This window comes from Muscardinus avellanarius (assembly GCF_963383645.1).
Source record: "Muscardinus avellanarius genome assembly, chromosome: 7".
Lineage (NCBI taxonomy): Eukaryota > Metazoa > Chordata > Mammalia > Rodentia > Gliridae > Muscardinus > Muscardinus avellanarius.
In genome coordinates this window covers 76,557,354-76,585,330 of record NC_137793.1, presented here as the reverse complement: position 1 = coordinate 76,585,330, position 27,977 = coordinate 76,557,354, and the positions used below count along the sequence as shown (strand labels likewise).

General features: G+C 42.3%; 1 protein-coding gene across 1 annotated transcript in view; it reads left to right on the top strand.

Moving 5' to 3' along the window:
• Positions 1–25,695, top strand: part of PROX1 (prospero homeobox 1) — a gene marked incomplete at both ends in the record, with an annotated part of 41,597 nt that extends 15,902 nt beyond the window's left edge. The window contains one exon of the mRNA XM_080699384.1: positions 25,510–25,695. Coding sequence (XP_080555510.1) covers positions 25,510–25,695 — 186 coding nt within the window. The remainder of the gene's footprint in view (positions 1–25,509) is intronic.
• Positions 25,696–27,977: the final 2,282 nt, after the last annotated feature.

Genomic DNA, 27,977 nt, shown 5'->3' with positions numbered 1-27,977 from the left:
AGTGAACCCCCTGGTCTTAGATATCTTTTTCACAGAATGTTTCGGAATGTCAGTTGAGCTGATGCATGCTCTGTAAAATGGGAGCTACAAAAGTTTTCTGAAAAAGACTAGGAGTATTGACAGGGGAGTGATTCCATGGTTTTTAACTTTAATGGACATTCGTTTATTTTACGAATCCATTGATATGAAAATGTACTCAATATATATATCAAAAGAACTCCACCAACATCTCTTTTGGTTGCTCTTTCTGTTTTCGCGTTTGGAGACGGGAGGCTTGTGTGTTCATTTTGCACGTGTGTGCCTTGGCAAGCATGATGCCTTTTGTTCGTGTGCTCTGGTGCCCTCTTAGATATATCTACAACATGCACATTCTAGATGCACACAAAGCAACACTAACTGTTCCGGGAAGCCATGTCCAGGCAATAATGAGAGACTCGTAGCTATGAGTAAGGCATTTCTTTGTAGGCTGATGCGGTGCCTCAGCAAACCGTTTGCATGACCTAGGGATGACTCTCTACGAGACAACACCAGCAAATCTCCCTGGACTCACAAAGCCATTTTGCTGAGCCCTGCAGGCTGAAGCAACAATAGTTGGAAGTGGAAACAGGGCAAGAGTTCTGCAGGCCGAACCCTTGATGTGGAGAATAGATGGGCTGTGGTTTGATAATGCTGGCCCATTTCTTGTATCATCTTGGTTAGATACTGTGCCTCCCTGAGGGTAGGAAATTTTTTTCTCCCACATCTGTTCTTAAAGGGACCATATGTGAACATTCTTGCTTCTCTCCTATAGACAGGTACCCAGAATGCCCAGGAAGGTCTTAATTTCAAAGGAGAGAGGGATACCTCGATCTGGTTTTGTCAATAAAGGGACTCTCCCTCCTTGCCCACCGATGTTCAGCTCTTCTCCTTAATTCTGGGCAGTATAAATGAGTTACAGAGAACTAACTATGCACACTTAGCAATGGGAGAAGTCATAGTTTTTCCTTGAAAGTTTGTATAGTTATAACTCAAGCTACTACTGTGTCTTTGTTTTTCAAGGCCAATGTATTTCTTGCCAAACATACTGTAAATGAAGTTTTTCCTTTGCTGACAAATTTAAGGATTCCTGGAGTACTGATCTACAATTCTAAAATCTATGTTTTTAAAAAATCTCAGTTTTACCTGGGTGTGGTTACACGTGACTGCAATCCTAGTACTTGGAAGGCTGAGATAGGAGGATCACAGGTTTGAGGCCAGCCTCAGCAAGTTAGCAAGGTCCCTCAGCAACTTGGTAAGGCCCTGTTTAAAAGTAAAAATAAAATAGTGCTAGGGGTGCACCATGGAGGTAGAAAGCACCTGGGTTCAATCCCCAGTACCCCCCACCACCACACACACACAATCTCAGTTGTAACAGATTACTGCCTTACTGTATTGACAGAATACAAGCACCTATGGCTGAAAAATATGATTGTGGCTGAAAATTTTAAAGAAATCTTATTAAGAGCTTCATTTCTTCCCCCACCCCACTTTTTCTAAACCTTAAACTGGGAGACTTCTACTGTGTGCTGGTGAATTATTTACATTATATGATGACATAAACTTCCCTCAGCAGCACACATCAAGCTTCATAAAAGAATTGCTCAAGATTCCTGAGATAATTTTTGCTTTTCTGATGTATGGGGTTCTCCAGGGAACAAATCCTTAAAGTACACGTTACGGTTTTCAGGGTTATTTAAACTTTACCTGGGTGGAATTTAATCCTCTACTCTGAGCGAAAGCACCAAAATGACATAAACAGGGGACACTGGCATCAAGAAGTACCCAACAAGCTGCTCCATTTAGCACCGTCCAAATCCCCCTTTAACATGATTAACATCTGATGTTTTTCTCTTTGTGAATCATAACCACTTCCAGCCAGGCCACCTCTCCTTTATCTGCAGTGTCTATTTTAAGACTGTTTCACTGCAAGGAGCATGGAGCTTGGGCAGGAATTTTGCCACTTCTCATGTGACTTCAGACAAGTTATTTGACTATTCTGGGCCTAATTCCTCCTTCACTAAAACACCAGGCTCTTTCTGGAAATGTGGGAAGTAGGAGTCAGGAACACACACTGTGCCGTTTTCTCTGTACACACTCACACATACATGTGCATATATGCACACCCACAACCACATAGGAGCCCAGCGTCACTAAGGAGTTTTTTAATTTTGCATCTCAGTTTGGCACATCCACTAACAAAAGCTTCAGATAAGGGGATCCCCTATTTTCTGTGCCTTTGAGCATGGAGGTCACTGCTTAAGTGAGATGCTTAAAAAGCCACCATTCTTATCACTGTAGCTTTGCCAGTGGCTGGAAGCCAAAAGTCAACCTGGCACCTCGAGCAGAAAATCTCAACTGATAGTGTGTGCAGTGCTTTGCTTTTGCATTGACGTTTCTACTCTTCAGGTGAAGTAAAATGAGCCTGTAGTTTAAGTATGAGCTAGCGAAGAGGATGGCAAAGTGGAGACCTACGCATCCTCTTTTTAAATTTGTAAACAAAGAATGGTACAGTTATGTCTTCATGATACTAATATATTAACCTACCTGTATTAGCTAGTCGAATAATAAAAATGTATTATTTATTGCATTTTAAATTTCTCAATCAGTTGTTTATGGCAATTTTAAAATAGCCAACGCTGGTTGACTGTTTACTATTATTCCAGGCATTCTTTGAGGGTTTCAACCGATATTAACTTATTTAATGTGGGCAGATATCAGGACATGGACACTAAAAACACTTCAGTTTGCCTAAAGCTTTACTAGGTTTTTTATTTTGTTTTTTGTTTTTGCAGTACTGAAGACTGAACCCAAGGGCATTCTACCTTTGAGCCACACCCCCAGCCCTATTTTGTTTTGTTTATATTTTGAAACAGAGTCTTCCTAGGTTGCTAAGGGTCTCACTAAATTGCTGAGGATGTCCTTGAACCTATGATCTTCCTGTCTCAGCTTCCCAAGTACTAGAATTACAGGTATATGCCACCCCCGGCACTGTTTTTAAAATTATTCTAGGTGGTCAGGAGCCAGTAGAACCAGGGAGGAAGAAGAGGTTTAAGGAGGAGAATCTGCCCTTTCCTCCTTCCCTAGCACTTTTTCCTTCTTTCTTTTTTTCCTCTACTCCCTGTCTGTGTTCACCTTTCTGCTCCACCCTGCCTCTGTCATAGCTTGCTGAGGCACCTCTGTTAGTGCTTAACACCATCCCCCTCCTGCCCCTGCTGCTCTGCAGGCTACAGAGGTTGCTGACCCCTGGCCCACGGGAAAATAAAGCAGATGGGGAAGGTTTATCTCTGGTAAAGAAGGAGTGGCTTGCTCTGCTCTCCTCTGCTAGACCCTGCATTTCCTGGACTGTATGAGCCAGGACATTCTAAGTGACAGGAGAGCTTGTTCTGCCTTTTGTATCAGTTTACACAATTGCCAAGATTCTTGGCACAGCATCCAGACTTGGGGTGGTGAGAGTTTGAGACGACCCAGGGGATGTGGAAGAAGACACTGAAGGGGAAAAAAAAATCCAGTACATTTTTAGTTTGTGCTGTGGGGAGGAGAGTTGGCTTCATTCCCCGGGGTCGGGCATGCCAAGGTGCGCAGGGGAAGGGTGTTCAGTTATGGGCTGTATCTCTCACGCCTGCCTCTCACATTTAATGAGATTGGCAACAATATATTTGTCTTTCTAGGTGTTATGGTATATGTTTCCATGCTTCATTCTCAATTCACTTTGAAGAGCTTCCAAAAAATATTTTTTTTATGGGGAAGGAAATAAGGTTTGGCATTTCTTCCCAGTGTTTAAATCAAGCTGATACTTCAGACTTCAGGGGCCCACGAGTTGCATTCTGTTGCATTTTTATTTCTCTCCCAGCTGGAGCAGAGAAGGAACTGTGTGGTCGCTGTCAGTTTCTGAGGCTGGCTTACCTATTTTTCAAAAAGTTCAACTGGGGCAACTGGCTTGGATAACTCAAAAAAGTTAATTGCACTATTTTTTTTATTTGATGGTGGTACTGGGTTTCCTGGAAACCCTTCTACCTCCGAGCTACACTCCCAGACCTATTTTATATATATTTTTGGAAACAGGGTCTCTTAAACCAGGGAGGCTGGCTTCAAACCAGCGTGATCCTCCTGTCTCAGCCTCCCAAGTGCGGGGATTACAAATGTGCGCCACCACACCCAGCTTAATTGCACTATTTAAGGAGCCTGTGGCCACTAGGTTTGACTACATTACTCAGGGTGGCCACTTTGTATGGTACAGTTAAGACAGACAGAATGATCCAGAGGTTGGAGGTTTGGGATGTCCTGAGTATAAGTTGGGAAGAGACTCCCTCTTGATAAAAACCATCATCAAAGGACATGGATCATTCTTTCTCAGTCTGGGTACCATGAGCTCGCTTTTCCCCCACTGTGGAGAACCAGGCATCCCTTCTGGACCCCTCCACGACTGGTCACGTACTTGTAGGCAGAGTCAGAGTTCCCAGTAAGAATGACTAATCTCCCTTGCCTTCACTAAAAGCTCAGTTTGGGGGGGTAGAAGGCTTATAAATAAATGGACTATAGGAACTTGATTCATTCATTTAGTGGGCTTGCAAATGCCGCTTCCTAAGGTACTGATAGAAATAGTATCTCACCGAGCACACGCCACATCGCAGAGCCAGTGGCTTTGACATTTCTCTAGTTGACACGTAACAGGAAAGAGGGTATTTTGCAGGTATCTTTTTAGTTTCTTTGAAAACAAAAAATAAAAAGTGGTACACTTACATAGATTCTCTCTCTCTCTCTCTCTCTCTCTCTCTCTCTCTCTCTCTCACATACACACACACACACACACACACACACACACACACACACACACATGGAATGCCCTCTCTTCACCGTGCCCCTCCCACCCACTCCTGCTTTCAACCAAAGCCATCCTTAAGAAGATTTAATATGCTTGGAAGTCTTTCATTTGAGTTGTGATCTCTTTAAAGAAGAACGAGGACAGGTGGATTTAGGAAGCGCTTCCCTCTGCTCCAAATAGATACTTAAATATGAGCGATCATTTGGCAGACTGGCACATGACTGAAAACCTCTTACTGCCGCTGCCGTCTTTTGGCCTCGAAGCCGCTGAGCCGTTTAAATGATCACACAACACACTCTTAGTGGGTGGCGAGGAGGAAAAAGAACACTTACCATTTCTTCCCTTGCCAGTCCCACCATTGACAAGCCAAATTGATCTTTTAAGAGACTAAATGAATGTTCTCTAAATATATGTACGCACATGGCTGTCTGGGAACATATTCCTTCTGCAGAATGATTGCCTGAAATTGAAGGAGAGGAGAGACCAGGACCAGCCGCAGGCTGGGAGCGGGGCCGCAGGGTGGGGGAGGGGCAAGGAGCACCCCGAGCCCTGAGCCTGCAGCAGGGCTCATTTCTTTGCTGCAGTCCTTTTGAGATTCAAGGTGTTCATCAGTATAATGAAGCGGGCCCATTGATTTATCATCTATTTGGTAATGTCATTGCATTTTTAGCCTCCCGTGTCTTTTTTGTCATTGGGTTACATTCAAGCACAGTAAGATCAACTTTAAAACCTCCTTACTCAACAGCTTTATTAGTTATAGCATTCCATGACCTTTCTCAACATTCTTAAAGAAAAAGATACAGCGTAATGCCGCTTTACTTTGCTTATTGTCCTTTGTTGGGGCGAACAAAGCATTTTCTACAGTGGTAGAGCACATAATTATACAGCTTTCAATAGCAGTGTCTTGGCACATATCAAAGTTCAGAGGAGCCTTTAGAAAAAAAAAAGATGTTTTGTGGCAGCCTAGGGAGGGTCTCATCTTTCCTTCAGAAAATAGTTCAAGGCTCTTCTGTCAAGCTTCCCTACTTAGAGCTTTTTCTCCTCCTGCTTCATAAAGTTTAAAGGGGGTTCAGTGGAGTTCTATGATCTATTTCCTTTGAAAGATTGTTCCTCGGCACAGAGAGGCCCTTTGACTTCAAGAGTTCACAGATTCGTGTCTTTAGGTATCATATGTCTGACCTTATCAGTTAACTCCATTTAATGTAGGAGAAAAAGTCTCAACTCTTTGTGTTTGTCTGTTTTGCCTCTGTGAAATGATTTGGTGAAAAGACCATCCTTTTTAGCACACCACGGAGTGCCTGTTTCTGACTGTAACCTACCCTGTGGCTTTTCTCTCTTTAAAAAAAAAAAAATTGTCCTTGTGTTTTGTGTATGGATGAGTTCACAGTGAGAATAGAATTATACAAGGGCAGGCGCACACACAAAAAAATCTTTTGCTTCCCCTCCTCTCCCAGTGATCTCTCGGCTCCCTCGGTGGCTGTACCCCAACAGGCAAAGCATTTAGCAAACACAGAGGTGGCGGCTGGGGTGCTGAGGCAGCAGTGGGTTTTCCCTGCTTCGACCTACCCCTAAGGCCTTCATAATTAATTGTCCTTCAGAGATGAGGAAAGTTCAGAAACAGTGTGGAGGGATGCCTATTGTCTGACATTCAGCTCTCCTTGCCTTGCCTCTTTTTCTTCCTCCCACAAAGGGTTATCAATAGGAGAGAGGACGCAAGTTCCCTTATGCGAGCCGCTGGTGGTGGCTGGAGCTTTCAGGGGGACAAGATCATTGTGTTCAGCCCATCCTGGATTAAATGTTTGAGGAAGTTCTAACGACCTATTGAAATCCAGGCTGTTCTCGATTAAACAAACTCATTTAGCAAAACCAAAGCTCCTTCGAAGTTGTTGCCAGTCCCTTTTTGCAGGGCAGATAACATTTTAAATCAGACTTTCTCATCCCTTCCCCTCCCCTACCTATAAGACGTAGGATGGGATTTAATTATAAGTGTTTGGGTCTTTGTTGCTTGTAGGGCAAAAATGTTAATGATCACTTATTTCTCTTCCACTCTTCACTCTAAGTTTGAAACCGTGAATCTTTTTGGTAAACATTCTATTCGGTGAAGCATCAGAGTCTAATTCTTCAAAGCACATCGTTCCAGTTTTAAAACTATGATTTCACCTTGGAGGATTACCTTAAGCCAATCTTCAGTGATATTTTGTGAAGACATAAAGCAAGTACAATCTGCCCCACCCCCCGTCTGTGTTTTAGCTGAGACACAAAATAAAGAGACGGTGTGGGGAAAGCTACTGGAGAAGTACAGGGGGGAAACACCATGTATTAATGATCATTTGACTACTGTTTCTGTTAAATAGGGTGAAGCCAAGAAAAACAAATATGATCATTCTTCCAAGGAACAATTGAGCTAGCAAATTAACAAGGTTTAAAATAACTGTACTGTAGCACTCATGGCAGCTTCGGGGTTGAAGGGAACCATATTCAAAGGAAATCTGTGTCCCTCCCTGCTAGTGACTTCTTTTAGAGGAAGAGACCGGCAGGGTGGCCACAATCAGCTCTGTCCCCATTGCTCTTTGAAAACATTTTCACAACAGACCTTTTGGTATTTAAAGAGAACCTGAATGTAGAAGTTGACACAACTAATATAGTCATACCAAAAAGGGGGTCATAAAAAATTAAAGTTACTCTTATGAATCTTTCATGAGAAGCAATGAAAAGGGACACTAGTGTGGCCAAGTCCTTTGTGCATGGAGCTCTTCTTCCGGCTCCAAGCTATTGTTCTTTCAGCTCCTCAAACAGACTTTCACTTTCAAACTGACAAAAGTCACTTAAAAGCCAGACAGCTGTACTAACACACCCACCTTACTGAGCCGGAGCCACAGGCAGGTGACGGGGCCTGCTGAGAGTCCTTGTTTAAGATGAGTGGGGGTGGCTGGCTCAGGCCTGGTGCTGCCTTTGCGCTGGCTTTGAGGTGGCCCATTTATAGACACTTTGTGTCCCCTCCCCCTCGCAGCGCCCCTCCCCCAATATTTCTTGCATTTTCTCCACAGTATCAAACATGATGTCCTTGATAACAGGTATACCCTAGGTTGTGTGTGCTAATGGAAGTTGTGGCCGAGATGGACATTTGACTAGCAAAACTCTCTGGGTTCCCTCCACCCCTTGTTCCTCTTTAGACAGCCTCTTCCATTCCCTGAGAGTCCCACTGAAGTTTTTTTTTTGTTGCTGTTGTTGTTTTTGTTGTTGTTGTTGTTGTTGTTTTGCCTCATTAGGAGGTACTGGGATTGGAAGGAGAACATCTCACAAAGACAGGCACTGGCCTCATCTCAGGATTTAAGATGTAGACGTGGATCTGCAGGGGGAAGCCTGTGTGCTTCCTGGCCTCAGGGCTGCAGCCATCGTGGGCCAAGAAAAGTTCTCCCTGAGTGTGTGGCAGGCCCCCTCCCCGTCACCTTGTGTACAGTCTGGTCTGTGACACTGATGGTGATTATGTCATTATTTTGCTCTGGGGGCCCTGGCACATCTGCAGATCCCAAGCACATCTTCTTTGTTGCGCTGGCAAACGTCCCACACCGCAAATGCTTCATTAGCCCTGCTGCCGGCCTCCTTGCCAGACGCCCGTGCCCAAACCCAGGCTTCTTTCTGCTCCGTTCTTTTGTGTGCCTGATGATCGTGTATTCATCTTCCTGCTTCTTCCCCATTTTCCTCGACTTCTGAACTCCAGATGTCCCAGTTTCCTTGCCCAGATCGCTCCCAAGTCTCCAATGAGAGCCTAGGTAACTCCTTCCCGGGGCCCCTCACCAAACTGCCCCATCTCCACCACTTTTTTATTCCCTACAAAATAGTGACTTTGAATAACTCCCCACCACCACGAAGAACGTTTTCAAACTTGCAATTTGAAAAGATACCAAGAGATTGCTTCCAGTTTGCACTGGTAGACAGGGTTAGAACTCGGGGTTATTAGATATTGCTTATTGTATGCATGCCTGTCTCTGCTACCTTCACTTCTATCTCTGCTCCCTCTTTCCTTGGTGCCTTTTTATTTGCTCCTGTACATTGCCACCTTTTACTAATTTTATGTACGCAGTTTAAAATATGAGTACAAGTGGGGCGTTGTGGCGCGCGCCTGTGATCTCAGTGCTTGGGAGGTTGAGAAAGGAGAATAGCAGATTAGAGGCCAACACTCAGTAATTTAGTGCGACTGTTTCAAAATGCAAAATAAAAAGGGCTGGGGGTGCAGCTCAGTAGTAGAGTGGCCGTGGGCTTAATTCCAAGTACCACACACCCACCAAAAAAAAGAAGAAGAAAAAAAGAGAAGAAAACGTGAGTGTAGTTAAATATCGCTCCTACCTTGCTGTGCATGAGATCATTTTTGGAAGGGTACTCTTCTCTTAGTCAAATCTTCTTCTCCACTGTACCGTCCACCACTGCTCCGGCTCCTGCTACGGTAGCCTCCCTAGCCCCCAACAGTGATCTATTATTAGATACTTAAAGTGATAAACACTTGGCTGCTTTGTATATAAGATGAAACAGTTCCCTCTCAAAAGTTTTTTTCTACATACGTACCAGGGCCATTGCTTCTGCTAAAGTATGTTGGCGTCTCCATTAACTATGGTCAATTTTATAGCTTAATATCTTGGGCTGTGATGGATACTCATAACCAATATGTTTAATTTCCCCTTAAGTTTGAATTGATTAACCTGTGTTAGTACATGACAAGCAGCTTCCCCAACAGCGGCTACAACCAGTTTTTATCCCTAACAATGGCAACATGCTTGAAATGTCTCTATCTTGGGGTACAACATAAAGATTTTAGGTTTGAGGTACGGTTAAAGGAACAAGTTCATATTTTTTAGGGGGGATCAAGGTCAGATCATTGTCCTGAATTCTAATTCAAAATCCTAGGACAAAGACCTCGATAAGGATTAAAGAAAGCTCCCTCTAAGGAATGAGAAGCTCAGTTGTACCAGGTTTCTGAGATTTCCTAATACACACCCAAAATGGGCACAAGAATAGGTACGAGTCTTGTCCTGAATACTGGTGAACAACTGAGGTGAGGCGCGAGGTGGTTGGAGCAGTGGATCTCCCAGCCCGTTAACACCAGGCAGGGGCATGTCAGGCGAGGCTGGGACCCATCATTGGTTGACTGACTCCTTTTCAAATGTACCCAGAACATTCTTAACCTCCCAGTGTTATATCTTGTGGTTTTGCCATCCATAGGTTTGCTTAAACATTTTTTACACTTAAACTTCATTCTCGGAATATGTCACTCCTCAAGATAATAATTCTCTAAATGTATTACCTGCTGTGAAAATAGTCCCTTCTCTTTTATGGCTCTTGAAGTGATTCCCCAGGAACTCTACAGGGCTATCCCTTGTTATAATATCCTGGCATTTGTGGACAGGTTTGTAGCCATATTCTCCATTTCCTTTCTGATTTTATAGACTTTGATCATCATTCCCTCTTAATCTTCATCTCTCCAGATTAAGGAGCTCTAATCCTTTTTAAAAGCCTAATCTCATACTGTAAGTGGGCTGCCCTGATCATTTTAGCTGCCCTCTGTAATGTGCTTCCGGCCTGTGTTATTCCAAAGGACAGTTTACAGTTACTGAACCACAGGGCAGAATCCCCAGTGTGTGTGGCCAAGCCACAGTTTAACTGTGTCTTGTGCACCTAGTGGGACTTTTTTGATTACTCCACAAGTTTGTCCTTAGAAGCTAGGTTTTTTGAGTGATGTCTCAGTAGCACTTACTGGTTAGAATGATCCTATGAGATTGATTTCTTGCTTCTGGGGAAGTATTCTGGCAAATCTGACTGTCTGCAAAATACAACCAGAGAAATTTTAAAACTGGGCAAGTTCATCCTGGTGTCCAAAATGTTTTCAGTGTTTTGTTTTGTTTCATTTTGGTACTGGACTTAAGGGCTCTCTACCCCTTAGCTACATACCCAGCACTTTTTGTATTTTATTTTGAGAAATGGTCTCACTAAGTTGCCCAGGCTGGCTTTAAATTTGTGGTCTTCCTGCCTCCGCCTTCTGAGTCTCTGGAATTTCAGGTGTATGTCACCATTCCCGGCTCTTTTCCTAAATAAAGTATCAGGGTATGAAGCATCATGAGGAGATAGCCTTAATCTTGGACTTGAAACTATAAAAACGACAAGTTGGTGCGGAAGTTGTGTTTTTTTAATTTTATATTATTCTTGTCACTTGCAAGTAGACATTATTTTAGATACAAGTGTCACCTCGCAGTCTTTAAAAGAAAATGCGTTCAGGTGTATATCCACTTATTTACTAGTGTAGAACTCAAGAACCTGGACTCTGGACCCAGTTAAATTAACATCCGATCCCAGCTCTGCCACTTTGTAGCAGTGCGACATGGCAATGCCGTGCCCTTCCTGGGCCTCAGTTCCCTCATCTACCTCACAGAATTGTGGGAACTGAACAAATCCACTTAAATTTATTAGAACAAAGTAAGCATATTTACTTATATTCCCTTGTAGGACCAAGTAAATATAACTCTGTCCTTTAACCCTGCTACCTGATCAGTTGCCCAGCTCTTGTGCCAAATCCAGCTGACCCCCCCAATCGAAAAACAAACAAAGGAGCCAGGAGGGAATTCTCATCAGAATGGAGACAAATATTCCATATAAAACTGTTTTGGGTTTTTTTGGTAGTACTGGGGATGGAACCCAGGGGCATTCTACCACTGAGCCCCCAGCCCTATTTTTTTTTTTTTTTTTAGTCTTTATTTTAAAACAGGGTCTCATTGAGTTGTAAAGGGCCTCACTAATTAGCTGAGGCTGGCCATGAACCGTGATCCTCCTGTCTCAGCCTCCCAAATTCTGGGATCACAAGCGTGTGCCACCACGCCTGGCTTAAATCTGGTTTTAAAAAGAGAACCCAAGCCAGGCGTGGTGGCGCACGCTTGTAATCCCCGCGCTTGGGAGATGGAGACAGGAGGATCGCACAGGTTCGGAGCCAGTCTTGCTGGCTTAAGAGATCCTCTTTCCAAATAAAAAAATATAAAATAAGTCTGGGAGTGTAACCCAGAGGTAGAAGAGTTTCCAGGAACCCCAATACCACAGAGAGAGAGAGAGAGAGAGAGAGAGAGAGAGAGAGAGAGAGAGAGAGAGAGAGAGAGAGAGAGAGAGAACACGAACCAAATGCCAGGCATGGTGGCCCCCCACTGGTAATCCTAGTACTTGGGAGACTGAAACAAGAAGATATCAGGGTCAAGGCTAGCCTCAGCAATTTAGTGAGACATATAGCAACTTAACAAGACTGTGCTTCAAAATAAAATAAGGCTGGACGTGTGGCTTCGAGATAGAAGCTCCTTGGGTTCAGTTAGAGAGAGAGAGAGAGAGAGAGAGAGAGAGAGAGCGAGAGAGAGAGCAAACTGATTCCTCCTTCCCCAAGTGTGGCTGGAGAGGTAATGGAAGCCTGGAACTGCTTGGGGACCCGTTGTCCTCTGTTCTAGGGGGGAAGGGCAGCAGGAGATACAGGGCAAGGTGAAGGGAGCTTCGATCTTGAGGGTTGCCTCCAACCTCCCCTAGAAAGGGATAGGATTAGACTCAGCCTCATCCTGGCCCCTAAATACTGTGATTCCAGAACAGAGGGCATCCTGCGTCCTCTCTGGTCAGGATGCAGAGTGAGTGCTCTGAGCTTGGAGGCCTTGGGAATCCAGATGGCTTCCATGGGGGCCACTTCTACCCTGGTGACTTCTGCAGCTTAATTATCTCAGTAGATCTCTCCAGGGGGCCCGTTGTTGTTTCCTCCCAAGGCCCAGTCTGCAGATCTAAATCTCAACAGTGCCCTCAGAGACAGTTAGACTCCCTGACTGGGATTACAGAGGCTAATTTTTCAAATTCATAAGCAATTTATCGAATGAATTGGCGCTAGTCATTGTACTCACTGTTTATTTGTTGCCTTGGGGTGGCCAAACCATGGTGAGATTTTTCAGTGGAGCCCTCATGCCTGTGGGATTTCCAGGAAATGGTTTAGATGTGAATAAACCAGGAGAGAGCGTGTGTTCCTGTCCCACTCATTCCACGTGGGACACCCCACAACATGGCAGTCAGCATTCGTATCTATAAAACATACCACATCTAGCCAGACATGGTGGCACATACCTGTAATCCCAGCACTTGGAAGGCAGAGACAGGAATACTTTCCCTCAAGTGTTTAAAGCCAGCCTCAGTAACTTAGTGAGTCCCTATTCCAAAAAAAAAGGGATAGGGGTATGTCTCAAGGTAAAACGCCCCTGGGTTCAACCCCTATTCTCTCTCTCTCTCTCTCTCTCTCTCTCTCTCTCTCTCTCTCTCACGCACACACACACACACACACACACACACACACACACACACACACACACATACCCACATCTCCTCTCTTACAGGATAGAGTCAGCTTTTGGAGTGGTATAACTACCCTCATTCTTAGGTGTGACTGGCAACTTTTCCAAAAACAGCCTCATCTTTTCTTTAAGTGTTCTCAGTGATGATAATATAGATCTCTTTCCAGGGGGATTTTTTTGGGGGTTGTGTGTATGAGTTTGTGGTAGGTAGATACCCAATCATTGTATAAGTAATTTCAGTTTGTATTTTTTATATTTCCCATGATTTTTGCACCTAATTTCTGTTTTACTAGAGCTACCTTAACATTTATAATTAAAATCTGGTACTAAGGGTGACTAAAGGGAAACACTTTACTGAGAACAAGGGGATGGGAGAGCAAGGAATGAAGTTCGGACAGTGACATGGTGCTGAGGGATATAGAATAAGATGGATGGCTGTATTTTGAAGGCCTTTGTATGTCCTTTAATGATGCTATCTTCAGAAATTTATCATTTTATCATTATCAGTGTCCTGAAGATATGGAAAATAATCCATGGATAGGCACCTGGAAATTGCCTTTCAGCCAGGCCAGTCCTTGGTATCAATGGTACCAAGACCCCACCCACTCTAAACATAACCTCACATCCCATCAGATATTTGGTAGGAGGCCTCCAAATGCCCTTCACTCCATTCTGGAATCTCTTTCTCTGCCTTGCCAAACTATTTACCTGCTTTGAAAAGTGGAGATTTCAAAGCCCTTCAAAAACTCTTGTAGTTTTGAAATACAATCATTCAAACAGGGCATGGTGGTACACACCTGTAATAGCAGTACTTGGGACTCCGAGACAGCAGGATTGAAGGTTCGAGGCCAACCTCAGCAATTTAGCAAGACTCCCTGCAACCTAGTAAGACCCTGTTTCAAAACAGAAAATAAGAAAATCTGGTACTAAGGGTGTAGCTTGTAAGTAGAATCACCCTAGCTTCAGTCTCATAATATTTACATATAATCTGTGTACATCCTCTTGTATACTTCAAATCATCTCTAAACTATATTTAATGTCAAACATAATTTAAGTGCTATGTAAATAATTGTTGCACTATATTGTTTAGGGAATAATGACAATGGAAAAAGTACATACATGTTCAGTCCTGAGGAAGCATTTTTTAAAAATATCTTTGATCTGCATTTTTTTTGGGGGGGGTGTCTGGGGGTGGAACCCAGGGGCATTCGACCTTTGAGCTATAGCCCCCGCCCTATTTTTTATTCTTTATTTTGAAACTGGGTCTCACTGAGTTGCAGAGGGCCTCACTAAGTAGCTGAGGCTGTCCGTGAACTGCGATCCTCCGGTCTCAGCCTCCCGGATGCTGGGATTGCAAGTGTGCGCCACCACGCCCGGCTTTGATCTGCATTTGATTCAATCTCTGGATATGTAGGTCCAGCTGCACAGTTTACTCTTAATTTTGCAAAGGGCAATTGTGGAAGAAAGATGGATAAAATTTCCTAGAAATTAACAACAAAATTTCTCCCAAAGAAGAAAGACTTTGTTTCAAAACCAAGGGTTTAGATCAAGGTTGATAATCCCTGTCCTTTTCCCCAAAAACAACTCAGAGATTTGGGGTGCCGTAAGTTATTGCTAGCAGACTGCCAACATCCCCTGTGATCGGGTGCCACCCGCATCGCATCAGACGGGCCTTCCAGGTGCTTCCACTGAGCAAGGCTCTTCTCACTGTCTTCTCTGAATACTGACTCCTCTCAGCTTCTCCTCAGTCTCTTTGATCATAATGCTCCATCAACAGGAATACAGGACACACAGACCTGTTTTAATATTGGCCTAAGCAAAGCTTAATTATGATGGGAACGTTGCTGTAGAAAACCATCACGTAATGCATTCTCCAACGAAACCAGAGTAACTCTGGATTATCTGTGCCCCGGCTTCCCTTCGTGCAATATTGGAGTATTTATGCCATGTTGTTTTTGGATAATCTCCTATCCAAGAATGGTACTAAGCTTGGCCTTATTTATTTCACCACCCTACCTGGTAAATTGTAGCAAAAGTTGAACTTAAGGGACTCTCAGCTTCTCTTGAACTCAGACACCAGTGGCACCTAATTCCTGGGCTGCCTTGATGTGAAGTTTTTAAGGACCACAGAGCAACTGGTACACAGACTACAGTGCTCAGCTTTCCATCTAAGTGTGGAGCTGACTGATTCGATGTATCATGAAGCAGGAATGGATTTCTCCATTTGGCACATTTAAGTATTTACTGGCAGGAAAACTCCTAATGAAAAGTTCCCAAACAAAGCAGGGCAAGACCAAAGTCCTCACCATCCCTAGCCACGTGTGGCTTTGTTAACTCTGTTCCCACTGACACAGCCTTAACTGCACCTGAGGAATGGTGTGACCTTGCAGGTTAAATTCGGGTGAGTCGATCCCGAATCCCCATCAAGAACAATTAGAGTGCTGACCCAGTGAGGCACATTGGATCAGTGCAGAATGAAAGTACATAGGTTTTAAGAAAAGTTGGTAGCTCTCATGTTTAGCTAAGAGCAGAAGTTGGCAAATGATAGCCCACAGGCCAAATGTGAGTCTATATTTTTGTGACCCCCATTGCTAAGAATGATATATAATTAACGTGTGTTTGTATGTGTGTGTGTCTTTTTTTTAGTACTATAGATTAAACCCAGGACCTCATGCATGATTGCCCTACAACTGAACTACATCCCCAATCCTTTTTTATTTTTGTTTTTATTTTGAGACAGGTTTTTACTAAGTCACCCAGGTGGCTTCAAACTTGTGATTCTTGTGCCTCAACCTCCCAAATAGCTAGGACTACACCTAGAAATGCACCACCACCATTCCTGGCTAGCTTTTATACTGTTAAACAGTCATAAAAATAATGTACAACGGGGAATAAATGTGGTTCTCAAAGCTTATATAGTTACTACCTAGCCCTGTGCAAAGTTTGCTGACCCCAGACTGAAAAATGTCTGTCTGTCTGTCTCTCTCTCTCTGATCATGGAGTCCTGAAATTCCAAAATTCTATGATTGTCTGATGAAATAGTCTTGGCCTAGCTCTTCCTTCAGCAGCCTAACAGATATGCAACTGCATCCTAGTCTTTTTGGTTGTTTGTAGGATCTTAGAGTTCTACGAAGATGATGTTACAGTATCTCTTGGGGAGGAAAGAAGATACTGAATTTTAGTTTTTGATGCTTTTTATTTTCTTTTGTTTTAGTTTATTTATTTAAACTTGGAATCACTCTTTGAATGTGTACAGAGTTTGAGGGAAAAAAGGCAACAAACAACATGACACTAGTTATCCAACACATATAACACCAAGACTCCCATGTGTGTGCAATAAAACATCTACTTCAAGCTTATTCAGTGAATCATATTTCCCCCAAAATAATTTTTATAATCTTTTACAGTCATATGCCATTCTGGTCTCAGCAAGCTAGTACCACCTTCCCGAGACTAGGAAAGAGTTGGTTTTCATTTATTTTCATTATCTTCTGGTTTTTATATCTACATACAGAGTTGATGACAGAATATTCCTATCACTGAATAGGTGTACACAATTTATTGACAAAGTAGAAGATGTGAAGATATTATTTTATATTACTTGAAAGTCACAGTTATTCAAAACACTCCACTCTAGCACACTATTGGTAATGACATGGAGTTTACATAGTGATGGGTAGGTTATCAACATCTTCATGGTGTAGAAATTTTTATTGTGAACTGTATGTTTTCTAAATACCCTAAAATAAATAAATACCCATTCTGAAAAGACAGACTCAAATTCATCTGAGAAATAAAAGAAAATACCCAGGGTGTGACTCTGCCCTTCATTTATACTGTGGTCAGAGATGTCCTGGTGTGAGGTGTGGCCAGTAGCAGACCCCACTCTACACACTGAAGACCAAAGTCCAGGTCCCGTAATCCTTCTCCATGAACTTCCACTTTTCATTCCAGGCATATCCCTAACCTCCTTCCTCTGCAGTTTCCATGTGACCATTCATACCTTTTATTACATTTCCTCCAGTGGTCCATTTCCACCAGTCATATCTGGTTGCTACTCTATCAGCATTTATAAAGGTCGGTATGGCATTGGAAGAAGTCAAGCAGTCTAAGTCGGAAGTATACCTGTCACAGGCCCTACATAGTCCCTCACCTTGGTGACAGGCAGGGAGACATGCTTTCTCTTTGCCACCTTTTCTGATTATCTTCACAGCTCTTTTGATCTGGCTGAGAGATACCTTGAGGCTCTTGGGAGTCCATCCCTCCAGTCCTTTCCCTACCCTGGCCTTCCTTCCCATCCTCATCCCCCCCACACCCTCACATGCCATTGGCTGGTGGCCACAGAACATGAACAGCCTCCACCAGTTGAAATCTCTGATTCCAAACTCAGTTTGGAGTTTGGCTTTTATATTTCGTCAAGAAAGCCTGTTGCCCATCAGGGTTAGCATGAATAAAGATTTTTTTTCTTCCTTTTTTTTTTTTTTTTTTAAGCCAAACATCAGCTGAAACTGTTCCCAAAGCTGTCTCTCAAGACAATTCAACCCCTTTCTCCTAAGTACACTTGCCATTCTGAATGCACAATATTTTGTTTTATTCTTTTCCTGGGAGACCACCGAGAAATCTACGATATGTAAAATTTGAAAGCAAAATCAATCCTAAACCAATCTTATCATTTTTAAAGTATGTTTATTCAGCTTTGTAGTAGGAACAGGCAGACTGTTTGAAGGCCACATACTTTTCAAACCTTGGTTGCAACACGTTCACCCCATTTTGAAACTGTCTTTATCTAGCCGAGAAAACGAAAATCTATTTGACAAAGTGGCACTCTGGTCAGTTTATCTTGCAATATGGCTTTAGCTCACTGAGTCTATTGATTTCCTTAAATTAATGTTTACAGAATGCTACTGAATTTTGCTCAACAGAACATTGTTCTTTTGAAGCTTTGTCAAAAAAAAGATATAGATTGTTATTGCCATGTGTTCCTTTGCTTAGACCAAGGAAACAGGATTTTGTGTGTGTGTATGTGTTTTGTAAAAGACAACCTTGAATTATAGCCACTTCCTACTCTTCACATATTTAAGTAGCAAAACATGTAACTAGAAAATGGGCCCACTGTTAGGGCCCCAGACCGCACAGAGGTCTTAATCCTCTAAGATTCCCGAAAGCTAAAATGACCCCAGGGCCATCAGAGGGAGAAAGACTTTCATCTTAAGTCCAGCTGTTGCCCAAGAATCTTCCTCTGCCTCATTTGGTGTAACCCTGTAGTCATCAGGAAGCAGCTTTGCAGCCAGTGCGCCTGAAAATGCCAGCCCTTCCAAACATAGGTTAGAGCATCCTAAAAGACAACCACCATCGAGCTTCTTGGTGGGCACTCTAAATGTAACACCTCATTCTTTGACCATGGCGCTCAAAATTCAAAACCTAATCTCTAAAGGTGATTTCAAAAGTGGCCTTCCCAGGGAAGTGCATACATAATTCAGCTACTGACAAGTGCAGAAAACAGGAACAGGGGTCATAATTATGAAATGAGCAAAATAACACTTGGGAGGCGAAAAGCAAACTTTTCTCAATCCGTTGATTCTGCCGACAAAATTGCCCAGGCAAACATCCTCAAAGCATCTCTCGAAACAATGCTTTGTACACACTTATTAATCACACCAAAATGCTTCCCAGGAATTAGGTCCTGTTTAAAGGTTCAAGCTACCACCTTATATGCAAATGATATTTTATGCTTTCTGAAGCAAACTCGTGTTTGTGTTCCCATTTGATCCTTTCCCATGAGGAGAAGGCATGGACTAGAAGCCCCACAATTCACTGCGTGAACATCCCACACCATTTCTTGTCTCCTTGAAGGACCATTTAGCCCCGGTACACACGAGGTAAATGCGTGCATGACTGCAAAGGGAGACCTTCAGTAACAGCATCTTGTGACCATATTTCCTAGCTCCACGATGCCTTTTTTCTGCCCGTGGCAGGAGAGTTCAGTGTGAGTGAGGCAGGGGAGAGGAGCGGCAATAACGACAGATCTGTTATTGCCTTTTCATCTGATAATCTCCACAAGGAGCTACTAAAGCATCTGAGTTTATCCATTTAAGTCCACTCTGTCTGCAGTACAAGTCCCCAGCTTTTGTCGTCAGGAGATAGGTCTCTCCTTGATCAATATTTACTTAACAAACAGCAGGGACGGGCGAGTTTGTTTAGAGGCGTCGTGTGCACATGGAGGGTGAATGCGTGCTTGCTTGGAAAGTACTTCAACTGTTTGTTTCTTTCCCTGGGATCTTTGTGTGCAAGTGTGTGTGCACACACGTGTAGATGCCCCTTCTCTTCAGAACGTCTCCAGAGATGCTTAGAAGTGATGTAGAAAGACGCCTTGCTATTTGTGATTAGAACATTATTTACACAAAGAGCTCAGGATATTAATTCAGTCTTGAGAAACCTCTATGGGCAAAACATTTTGGAAAGGCTCTCAAGATAAACTAAATGTCCAAGGATCTTGCTTTGACCCCTTTCAGACAAGTTAAAGGGAAGAAAAGGCAGATGGAAACAAGGAAAACAGTTCAAGGAGGCAAAACTATGTATTTTTGGTGGCCTTACCTATGCATATAAAGATAATAAGGCCCAAGGAAAGAAAATATTTCTCTGGATTTTTTGAGAGATGCTTAAGCCAGTTCTGAGCATTAGACGTGTTCAACTATAATAATAAATACAAATTCCACGGTGCTGGAGTTGAGAAAGCACTGTTCTTTCAACTTCCCTGAAACAATTGCTTGAAGGCTCCAGTCCGCGCCTTCAATGCAGTTGACTTGGAAGCATCTGGGGCTAGTTCGAGGGGTTTTGTTTCTGGGGGGGAGGGGCTGGGGAGCCCGGGGGGAGTTATTTATTTATTTGATTTTGTGAATCGGAGTTGTAAAAGCCATCTGAAATATTCATGCAGAATAGTCTGAGAAGCCCGTTGCTGTTTTATTTACCGCACAGTAGAACAGCCACAGCGGATTAGTTCTACAATGCCCGTAACAAAAGCCCAACAGCTGACGCATGTGATGTTAGGAGGTGACAAAACAGTTAAAGTATGCTGCTGGCTACAGGCAAGCAGTCAGCAGATGCAGACAAAAGGGTTTGTGACAAGAATAACTCTCTCTCCAAGGCGAGCAGTGAAGAGTATCCAAAATACCAGTACCCTTTTCTCCTTGACATTGTCTTCCGACAGTCAGCATTTTATTGCCCTTTTATAGTATTAAAAAAAATGGAGGAGGAAGAAGAAAGAAAACCCACACACAAACTAATTCACCAAAATATTCAGTAGGCTTTTACTTTCCCACCCCTTAGCCGCTCCCGCTTATACTTGTATGTCCTTATCGATTTTTTCCCTTGCTGTGGAACAAAGTTTGGGGTGGGGGTGGAACGAGCTTAAAAGATGAACCATAACGATGATCTCCTTTGATGAGACTGGATTCTATTGATAATGCTCAAGAGGCCATTTGAGCCTTTGGTTCTTGGAGAGGGGCTGAGGAGAGAAGTGACACCTGGTTTGTTTTCTATCCATTTCAGTAAAGATGATTTCACTGATGAGATGAGGCCGGTGGGCCAGTTTTTAAAGGGGATCGAGGATAGAGGCGTGTCCATGGAGACCTGTGTGAGGGGCAAGGTTATGGTCCCCGCGAGTGGCTGATGAATGAGCTTATGGATGTTTCAGGAGTGTGAAAAATCAGCTTCTCTGTCTCCAGAAAATAGGAGAGGCTGTCTTCTTTTTAACCTTTGTAATTCCCCTTCTATTCTCTGTGACATTCATTCAGCTGCCAAGAGCGTTTGGCAAGGTTTGGGCCAGCGAGCACACTTCCAGTGACCGCTAACCTTGGTATGTCCTGACACTTACGCTGAGTATCTGCAGGACACAGAAGGCAGGCAGCCTGCTATGTCAGGCTTTTATTATGTACTGCAGAGGCTAGGGACAGTCAGTTTAATAAAACAAATCATCCTTGAAGGTAAAGCAACTGGGAAGAGGAGGAGGAAGACGAGGGGCGGGCAGGGGAGTCTTTGCCACTCATTCTGATAAAAAAAAAAAAGAAAAAGAAACAGCAGAACAGCCATCCACCAACACATCGGTGTGTGTGCAAACCCAGCTGTGGACAGAACAAATCCAGGACTGATAACGGGTCCTTCTGTTCAGCCCACTTCCCTGAAGCTTACAGGGCCTTCACTTGCTCCCAGGAGACTCAAGTCCAAACAATTGCAATGAAATTGGTAGATGCTGATAGCCAGCCCCTTTCACATTGATGAGTGTATTGGAGTATCTCATCATTGTTCTGTTCTCCTCCAAACAGCAAGGCAAGACCATCAGGGGTGACACTCTATATCAAGATGCCTTTATATCAAAGTAAACTTTCCACCCACCACTCCTGAAGCAGCTCCCACAATAGCCTCAGCGTTCCAGCGGAGACTTTGGAAGCCTTTTGTTTTTTTCCCTGTCGCATGTCCAAAGGCATGGCCCTCCCCCCCACCCCCCCAGCAGCCTGCATTGTCTTGCATTCCAGTGACTTGATTGACTGTTGCCACCTGATGCCGAGGAGATAGACTCTAGGGTTCATTCTGCAGAGTGTTGGGTTCTATTAAAAGAAACCTAGATAAGGGATTACTTGTCACTAAGGGATTTTCTGCAGATGTTTATTAGTGATTGGAAAGTCATTAGGTGTGAGGAGGTGCAGAAAAATATGGGCAGTGTCATGCTCATAACCTCAAATCCTATGATGATGCCCCCCAAATGTCAGGGGGCCTCTCTTACTCTGGTAAATGGAGCTGGGGAAAGTTTTCAAGCAAAAAGCTGAGGGCTGCTGCTTTCATGGGTGATATTTCTACCTGTGGGTGGAATTCACTGGCACCCTCACAGAAGATCAGTTGCTACCCAATACTACTTCTGCAGCCACCAAGAAAGATTAGTTGCTCCTGTATTAGAGGATCTCATTAAAATGTTCTTTTATCCAGTCCAGTACATTTGATAAGTATTGTCTCAGAGAATGCACTAACTTAGCAAACCATTTTATTTGTGCACAGTGAATTCATCCCTTTCCAAACACAAACCAATAACCAGCACCCCCACCCCGCCCTGGGAATTTTTTGCACCATTTCCAATTATTTTTAATTTACTAGCTTCTTGGTGGTATTTTTTTCTCACAGATTTAAGGTTTGTCAAAAATTTGTTGCCTCATATAAGTGCAAATTACTTCATGACATTAAAAAATAGACATTCAAACTGGGCATGGTGGTGTACACTTGTAATCCTAGTACTTTGGAGGCTGAGACAGGAGGATCACAGGTTCATGGCCAGCCTCAGCTACTTAATGAGGCCCTCCACAACTTAGTGAGACCCAGTTTCAAAATAAAGAACAAAAAGTAGGGCTGGGGATGTGGCTTGAAGGTAGAATGCCCCTGTGTTCCATCCCCAATACTGGAAAAAAAAATAAAGACATTCAAAGGGAAGCCAGCTTGATTTTATGGAAAGATTCCTAATTTCACATAAGTCTCTATTTCATCATTTCATCTCAGAAGATGTCTTAGCTACTTCATCTACAAAGTGATGATTTTGGAGCTCTATGCCGGCTTTTTAATCTTATAGTTATTTTAAGCTTTCCTTTTTAAAAAGTTTTAAGGGAGAATATAAGTTCAATTCCAAAGCGGTAAGGAATAAAGCAGAAGGTAAGATCCCACTTATAAACTACAGTATTTATCAAATGGCTGTACAAAAGATGCTGTGCTGAATATTGTGGGCAATACGCAAAATACAATCCATGGCTCTGTATCTAAAGATACCTGAGGATGAGGTCGTTGAAACTAGATAGAAGTAGATGTAATGTTAAATAGCATCAAAACTCAAATACAAAAGATATTCTGGGACAGCCCATGATGATGACCATAAGAAACGAATGATTCAAACAGAATAAGCCCCACTAAAAACCACTAATGAGTATGGCAAGAGAGAAGGAAAATGCGGTGGCAGCTGTACACAATCCCTAAAGAAGCTACCTTGTTCTCAGGCAAATCCTACAGCTATACTTCCCTCCTCCTCCGGGGCTGGATGCCCTCCCTCCTCTGACATCTCCTTCCTGGCTCCCCCACTTCCTGTGGGGCTCTTGGAGTGGGCAGGGCTCCTGGCTTTCCCTGGGGCAGCTGCCCAAGCCCTTCATCCCTCCGAGCTCTGTGCCATACTGCCTCCCTGAATGTTCAAGGAACGTAGATTTTGGTCGAGGCTCAGTTGCCAATAGCCAGTGAAACCACACTTCTTGAAATGTTTATTTTAATAAATGCCGATGATTATGTTTCTGTAGCATTTGGCTAACAGCTCCCAGACCAAGTAGTTAGAGTGGGTAGTTACACTGCCAGATTCCCTCTCTCAATAATGCTCGTTTGATAAAATGTGGAGGATTGTCTTTGAGGGGAGGAGGGAAGACTGTAATGACTTTTCATTTGGTATAAGGTGAGTGGGAAGGTTAAGCTCTCCTTCAAAAAATCTTCATGTGTATCCATGAGCTTTGGGATAAATCACCCATGGTGTATAGAAAATCCAGATGAGTTTTCAGCAGGGCCTGGTGGTTGGTTTGCACTTCTACCAGGGACAGAGCAGTGCCTTAGTGACTTTACAGGAAGCTTCCTAGGAAGCATGTCCTGACAACAGGCCCGTGGAAATGTCTTAGGGAAGATATGGTCAAATTCTTTCATTTTCTAGACATCCAATGGGGGCCCTGTTTTCTGGAGAGCCACTAGGTTTCCATAAAAAACAGTTGACTTGCTATTGATAGCAGTGAGTTTCTTTGTCCAATTTTATATGTGAACAAACCAGAGATATTGGGTGACTATTTTAGTTTTCTTTACCAGTTACTATCCTGATTTTTTTTAAAGTCCGTTGTACCAGTTGAGAACAGGTGGGGAGAAAAGGATGGAACATGCTCAATATGACAATACCTTCATTTTTCTTTGGGAAGCAGGCATGCCTAAATTGAGATAAAACTCTTTCATCTGTTATAGATGTAGACAGATGTGTCTACACATACAACCACAGAACATTTATGTCCTCATATGTCTGCACTTAATGTAAAAATAAAATGCCATGAATGCATAAGAAACTCATGAAAGAAATCTCGTGAGTGTCACTGTGTACGTGGAAAGTTATGGGTTGATGAAATTATTTTGTGAATCCATCCTATTGGTATGAGGGAAGATAGACCATACTTGACTACGAGTAACTTACGGGGAGAACTAGATAAGTCCATCCATTGCTGTTCCTTTCCCTAGTCAAGAGGTGAGACTATAAGATCAATAATTAGGAGAACACTGACACACATACAGCATACACACACACACACACACACACACACACACACACACACACACATCTATATATATGTTAACTGCTGTGGAAGAAGGTTAACAAATAGTGATTCTAAAATAACTGTATGGGGGATGTTTAAATTGGAATATAGTGACCTTGGGCCATCTCCTGGGCCTCTCTGAAACCTCTGTTTTCTCATTGTGTAATTGGGATAATAACCCCTCATGCAGAGTTTGAGAGAGTGGAATGGCATTCATATTCAGTCCGTGACACAGTGCCTGACACATACTAAGCACTCAATAAATATTATTTTTATAATTATTATCAGCTGCATAAATCACTCTCTTATGGAGCAGTTCTAACCTTGAAGTTAAGTAGTTTCTAATGTAGCATTTCAGGATTCAGTTTAAATTTTGTATTTTGTGACTTCATGTTAATATCATTTTACTCCTTTAGTAAAGTACTTGCTAGTACAGATTATTTTAATATACAGTTGAGCCTTCCAGTCAGAAGTCCTCTAATACAAACAGGAACCCGAGGTTCTGGATTTTCTTTATTGAAAATATGGGTTTAGTTTATATATACCTGCTCAATTATTTATTATTCTGTTTTGAGAACCCATTTTGTTTTCACAATAGAAAGCTAAAGGAAATATGAATCAAATTCTGAAAAATTAGTTGGCTACATTCTTCTGAAACGAACCTGGAGAATCCCACTTGTCCTGTTCCTTTTCTCCACCCTAATATGCACAGGGAAATCTGAGTTTTTCCATAGGTCCATATGTAAACTCTTTCTAAAACTCCTCAAAGCTGTCAACCTCACACTACAATGCTGCTATATATATCAACTTTACATAAGAGAATAGCCATCCATTTTTAGAAAATGCAGGTGCCATATAAGCCACTTTCTGAAAGAAGGAATTTAGCTCAGTTTCCTTTGAAGAACTATATAGGCTTGAAACTGAAAACTTTATTAATTCCATTGTCTCCTTGTATCAGCAGGTTCCAGAGAGATTCCTGGAAGTTGCGCAGATCACATTACGGGAGTTTTTCAATGCCATTATCGCAGGCAAAGATGTTGATCCTTCCTGGAAGAAGGCCATATACAAGGTCATCTGCAAACTGGATAGCGAAGTCCCTGAGATTTTCAAATCCCCAAACTGCCTCCAAGAGCTGCTTCATGAGTAGAAACTTCAACAACTCTTTTCGAATGTATGAATAGTAGCAGTCCCCTCTGGATGTCCAACTTCTATGTGTCTAGATTTTGATTTCATATATATATACGTGTAAGGGAGGCCTGGATATGTTATGAAATCAGCTGGTGAATCCTCTTCATCTTTCTCTCATCTCCTTTTGTTTTCCATTATTAGGGGATGTTTCTTTTCCTTCCACCTTTAGTTTACTTTTGCCCAAGGCCCTTAAAGTTTGGAGACTCTACATGGGTTAATTTTCAGGGAAAAAGAATGTTGGCGTGTGTAATGTCTCTATTAGCAAAGAAAGGCATTTGCAAAAAGATGCTTCTGTTGCAAAGGGAGGTTGGCGGAGGCAAACCCATGACAGTACAGCTCCACTGATGGCGATTTTGTCTCTTGTGTTTCACTGTTAAGGTCTGGAAGCTCAGTGAAACCACTTCATACACTTAAGTATTGTGTTGGGTTTGAACTTAATGTGCAGCTTTTTCTAACCTGTTCCAAAATGCCAATGACAGATGAGCAGCTCACTTTTCAAAAATATTCTGAAAGGCCAAATTAAAAAAGAAAAATAATCATGACCAAGCCTTTCCTATGAGTAACTACAAATACCCACCCCCAGGGGGAAAAAAAAAAAAAAAAAACTAGTACCAGTTTCTAATGGAGGCAAAGCAATTTTGTACAAAACTAACTTTCTAGATGAGACTAGAAACTCACATTTATCTAGTCATCTCTGTAAACTTTACAATAGATTCTTCAGAATAAATGAGCTTATATCAGTCTTCATAGAGAAAACCCCCATGACTCCTTACCATTTTCTATTTATTTTGCTTCAGGTATTAAAAGGCACGTAAGTTTCAAATTTACTCTTTGCTCAACTTTGTTTATATGCTTAAAAGGATGGTTCTTCCTATCTAGTTAATCCTTGTTTTCCCCTAAAACTCTATTTTCTGAATATTTATAGTAAGGAATAAAGGAAACCCCAGTTGACCTTAAAATCCTTGTCTACACTAGAAGTTTTTTGGCAGCTGTCAGATGATTTGATCATCATGTGAGAATGATATTTCCACTTACAATTCCACACTACCCGATGAATACTCAAAGTATTTCTTCATTTTAGATATAACACTTTAGAGCAATCGATAATGTCTCTTCAAATTCAGAAGCTAGGATTGACCAAAATGTGAGAAGAGTGTATATAGCATAGGAAAGTGTGGGGTTAACACAAAAAACACAATTTTAGCACACTTAAGAAAGCTAGCTGCTATTTTAAGCTTTCTTCAATGGTTCCCCTCTTTCTTCCTTTTCCTCCCCTATTTTTCAGGGACGTACAATGTCCCATACTTCCATTTTAAAAAAAAATCAAATAGCATTCACACTTGTTTTCTTTGATGGATGTTTGTGTGCAGATAGAGTAAGGACTCATTGTTCATGTTAATAGTGTTTTCCAGACCCCCCCTTCCCTGTTAGGTAATTTGATGTACACCCCCTAAGATGACATGAAAACACATTTAAAACACACAGAACATAAATGCCATTTTCCTTAATTTTTATAAAAATTGCATTTGACTTTGAAGAATGCAAGTTGACCCATGTGACTGGCGAGCTGACCCGATAGCTATAATTTAACATCATTTAGAAATTCTGCTGATGGACAGGAATGTATGAACACAATTATTGTCAGCACAAAGCCTTAAAACCTGCTGACTTATTAAACAGTGCAGTCCTGTGATGCCCTGCATCATTCAGGAGATGAACAGGCCCTTGCAGTGCGGACAGAGTATGCCATGGCTCCAGCTGAGGCACACCCAGCTCCCAGCTCGCACCTTTGCACACACGCACACACAACCATTAGATCCAACTTGTTATTTATCTGGATTGCTTTTTTTTTTTAAAGGCCAGGTAATTGTTACATTGATTAAATGCTTAATTTTTAAGAAATTAAATCAGACAAAGTAGGGAAATAGTCTCAACTATGGTCATACTCTTTGACTTGTTTTATTTGGAAGAGTATGACATACATTGTTCATGTCAGCATACAACTGGGTCTTTGCTGTTCCATGTGATTCATATCAACATTGTGTCGCTCTTTGCAAGGTAAAAGACAAAGCTTTAGTGTATCCACCTGGGTGGACAGATTGCTAGGTATCTTAATCTGGAGCTAGTGAAATATAGATTCCAGACTTACTTGGGTTTTTAGTATCATTTTCCCCTGACACTCTAATTTAAATAGACAAATTAAGTAAAAGCATGCATTCACAACTAATTGTGGATGCACAT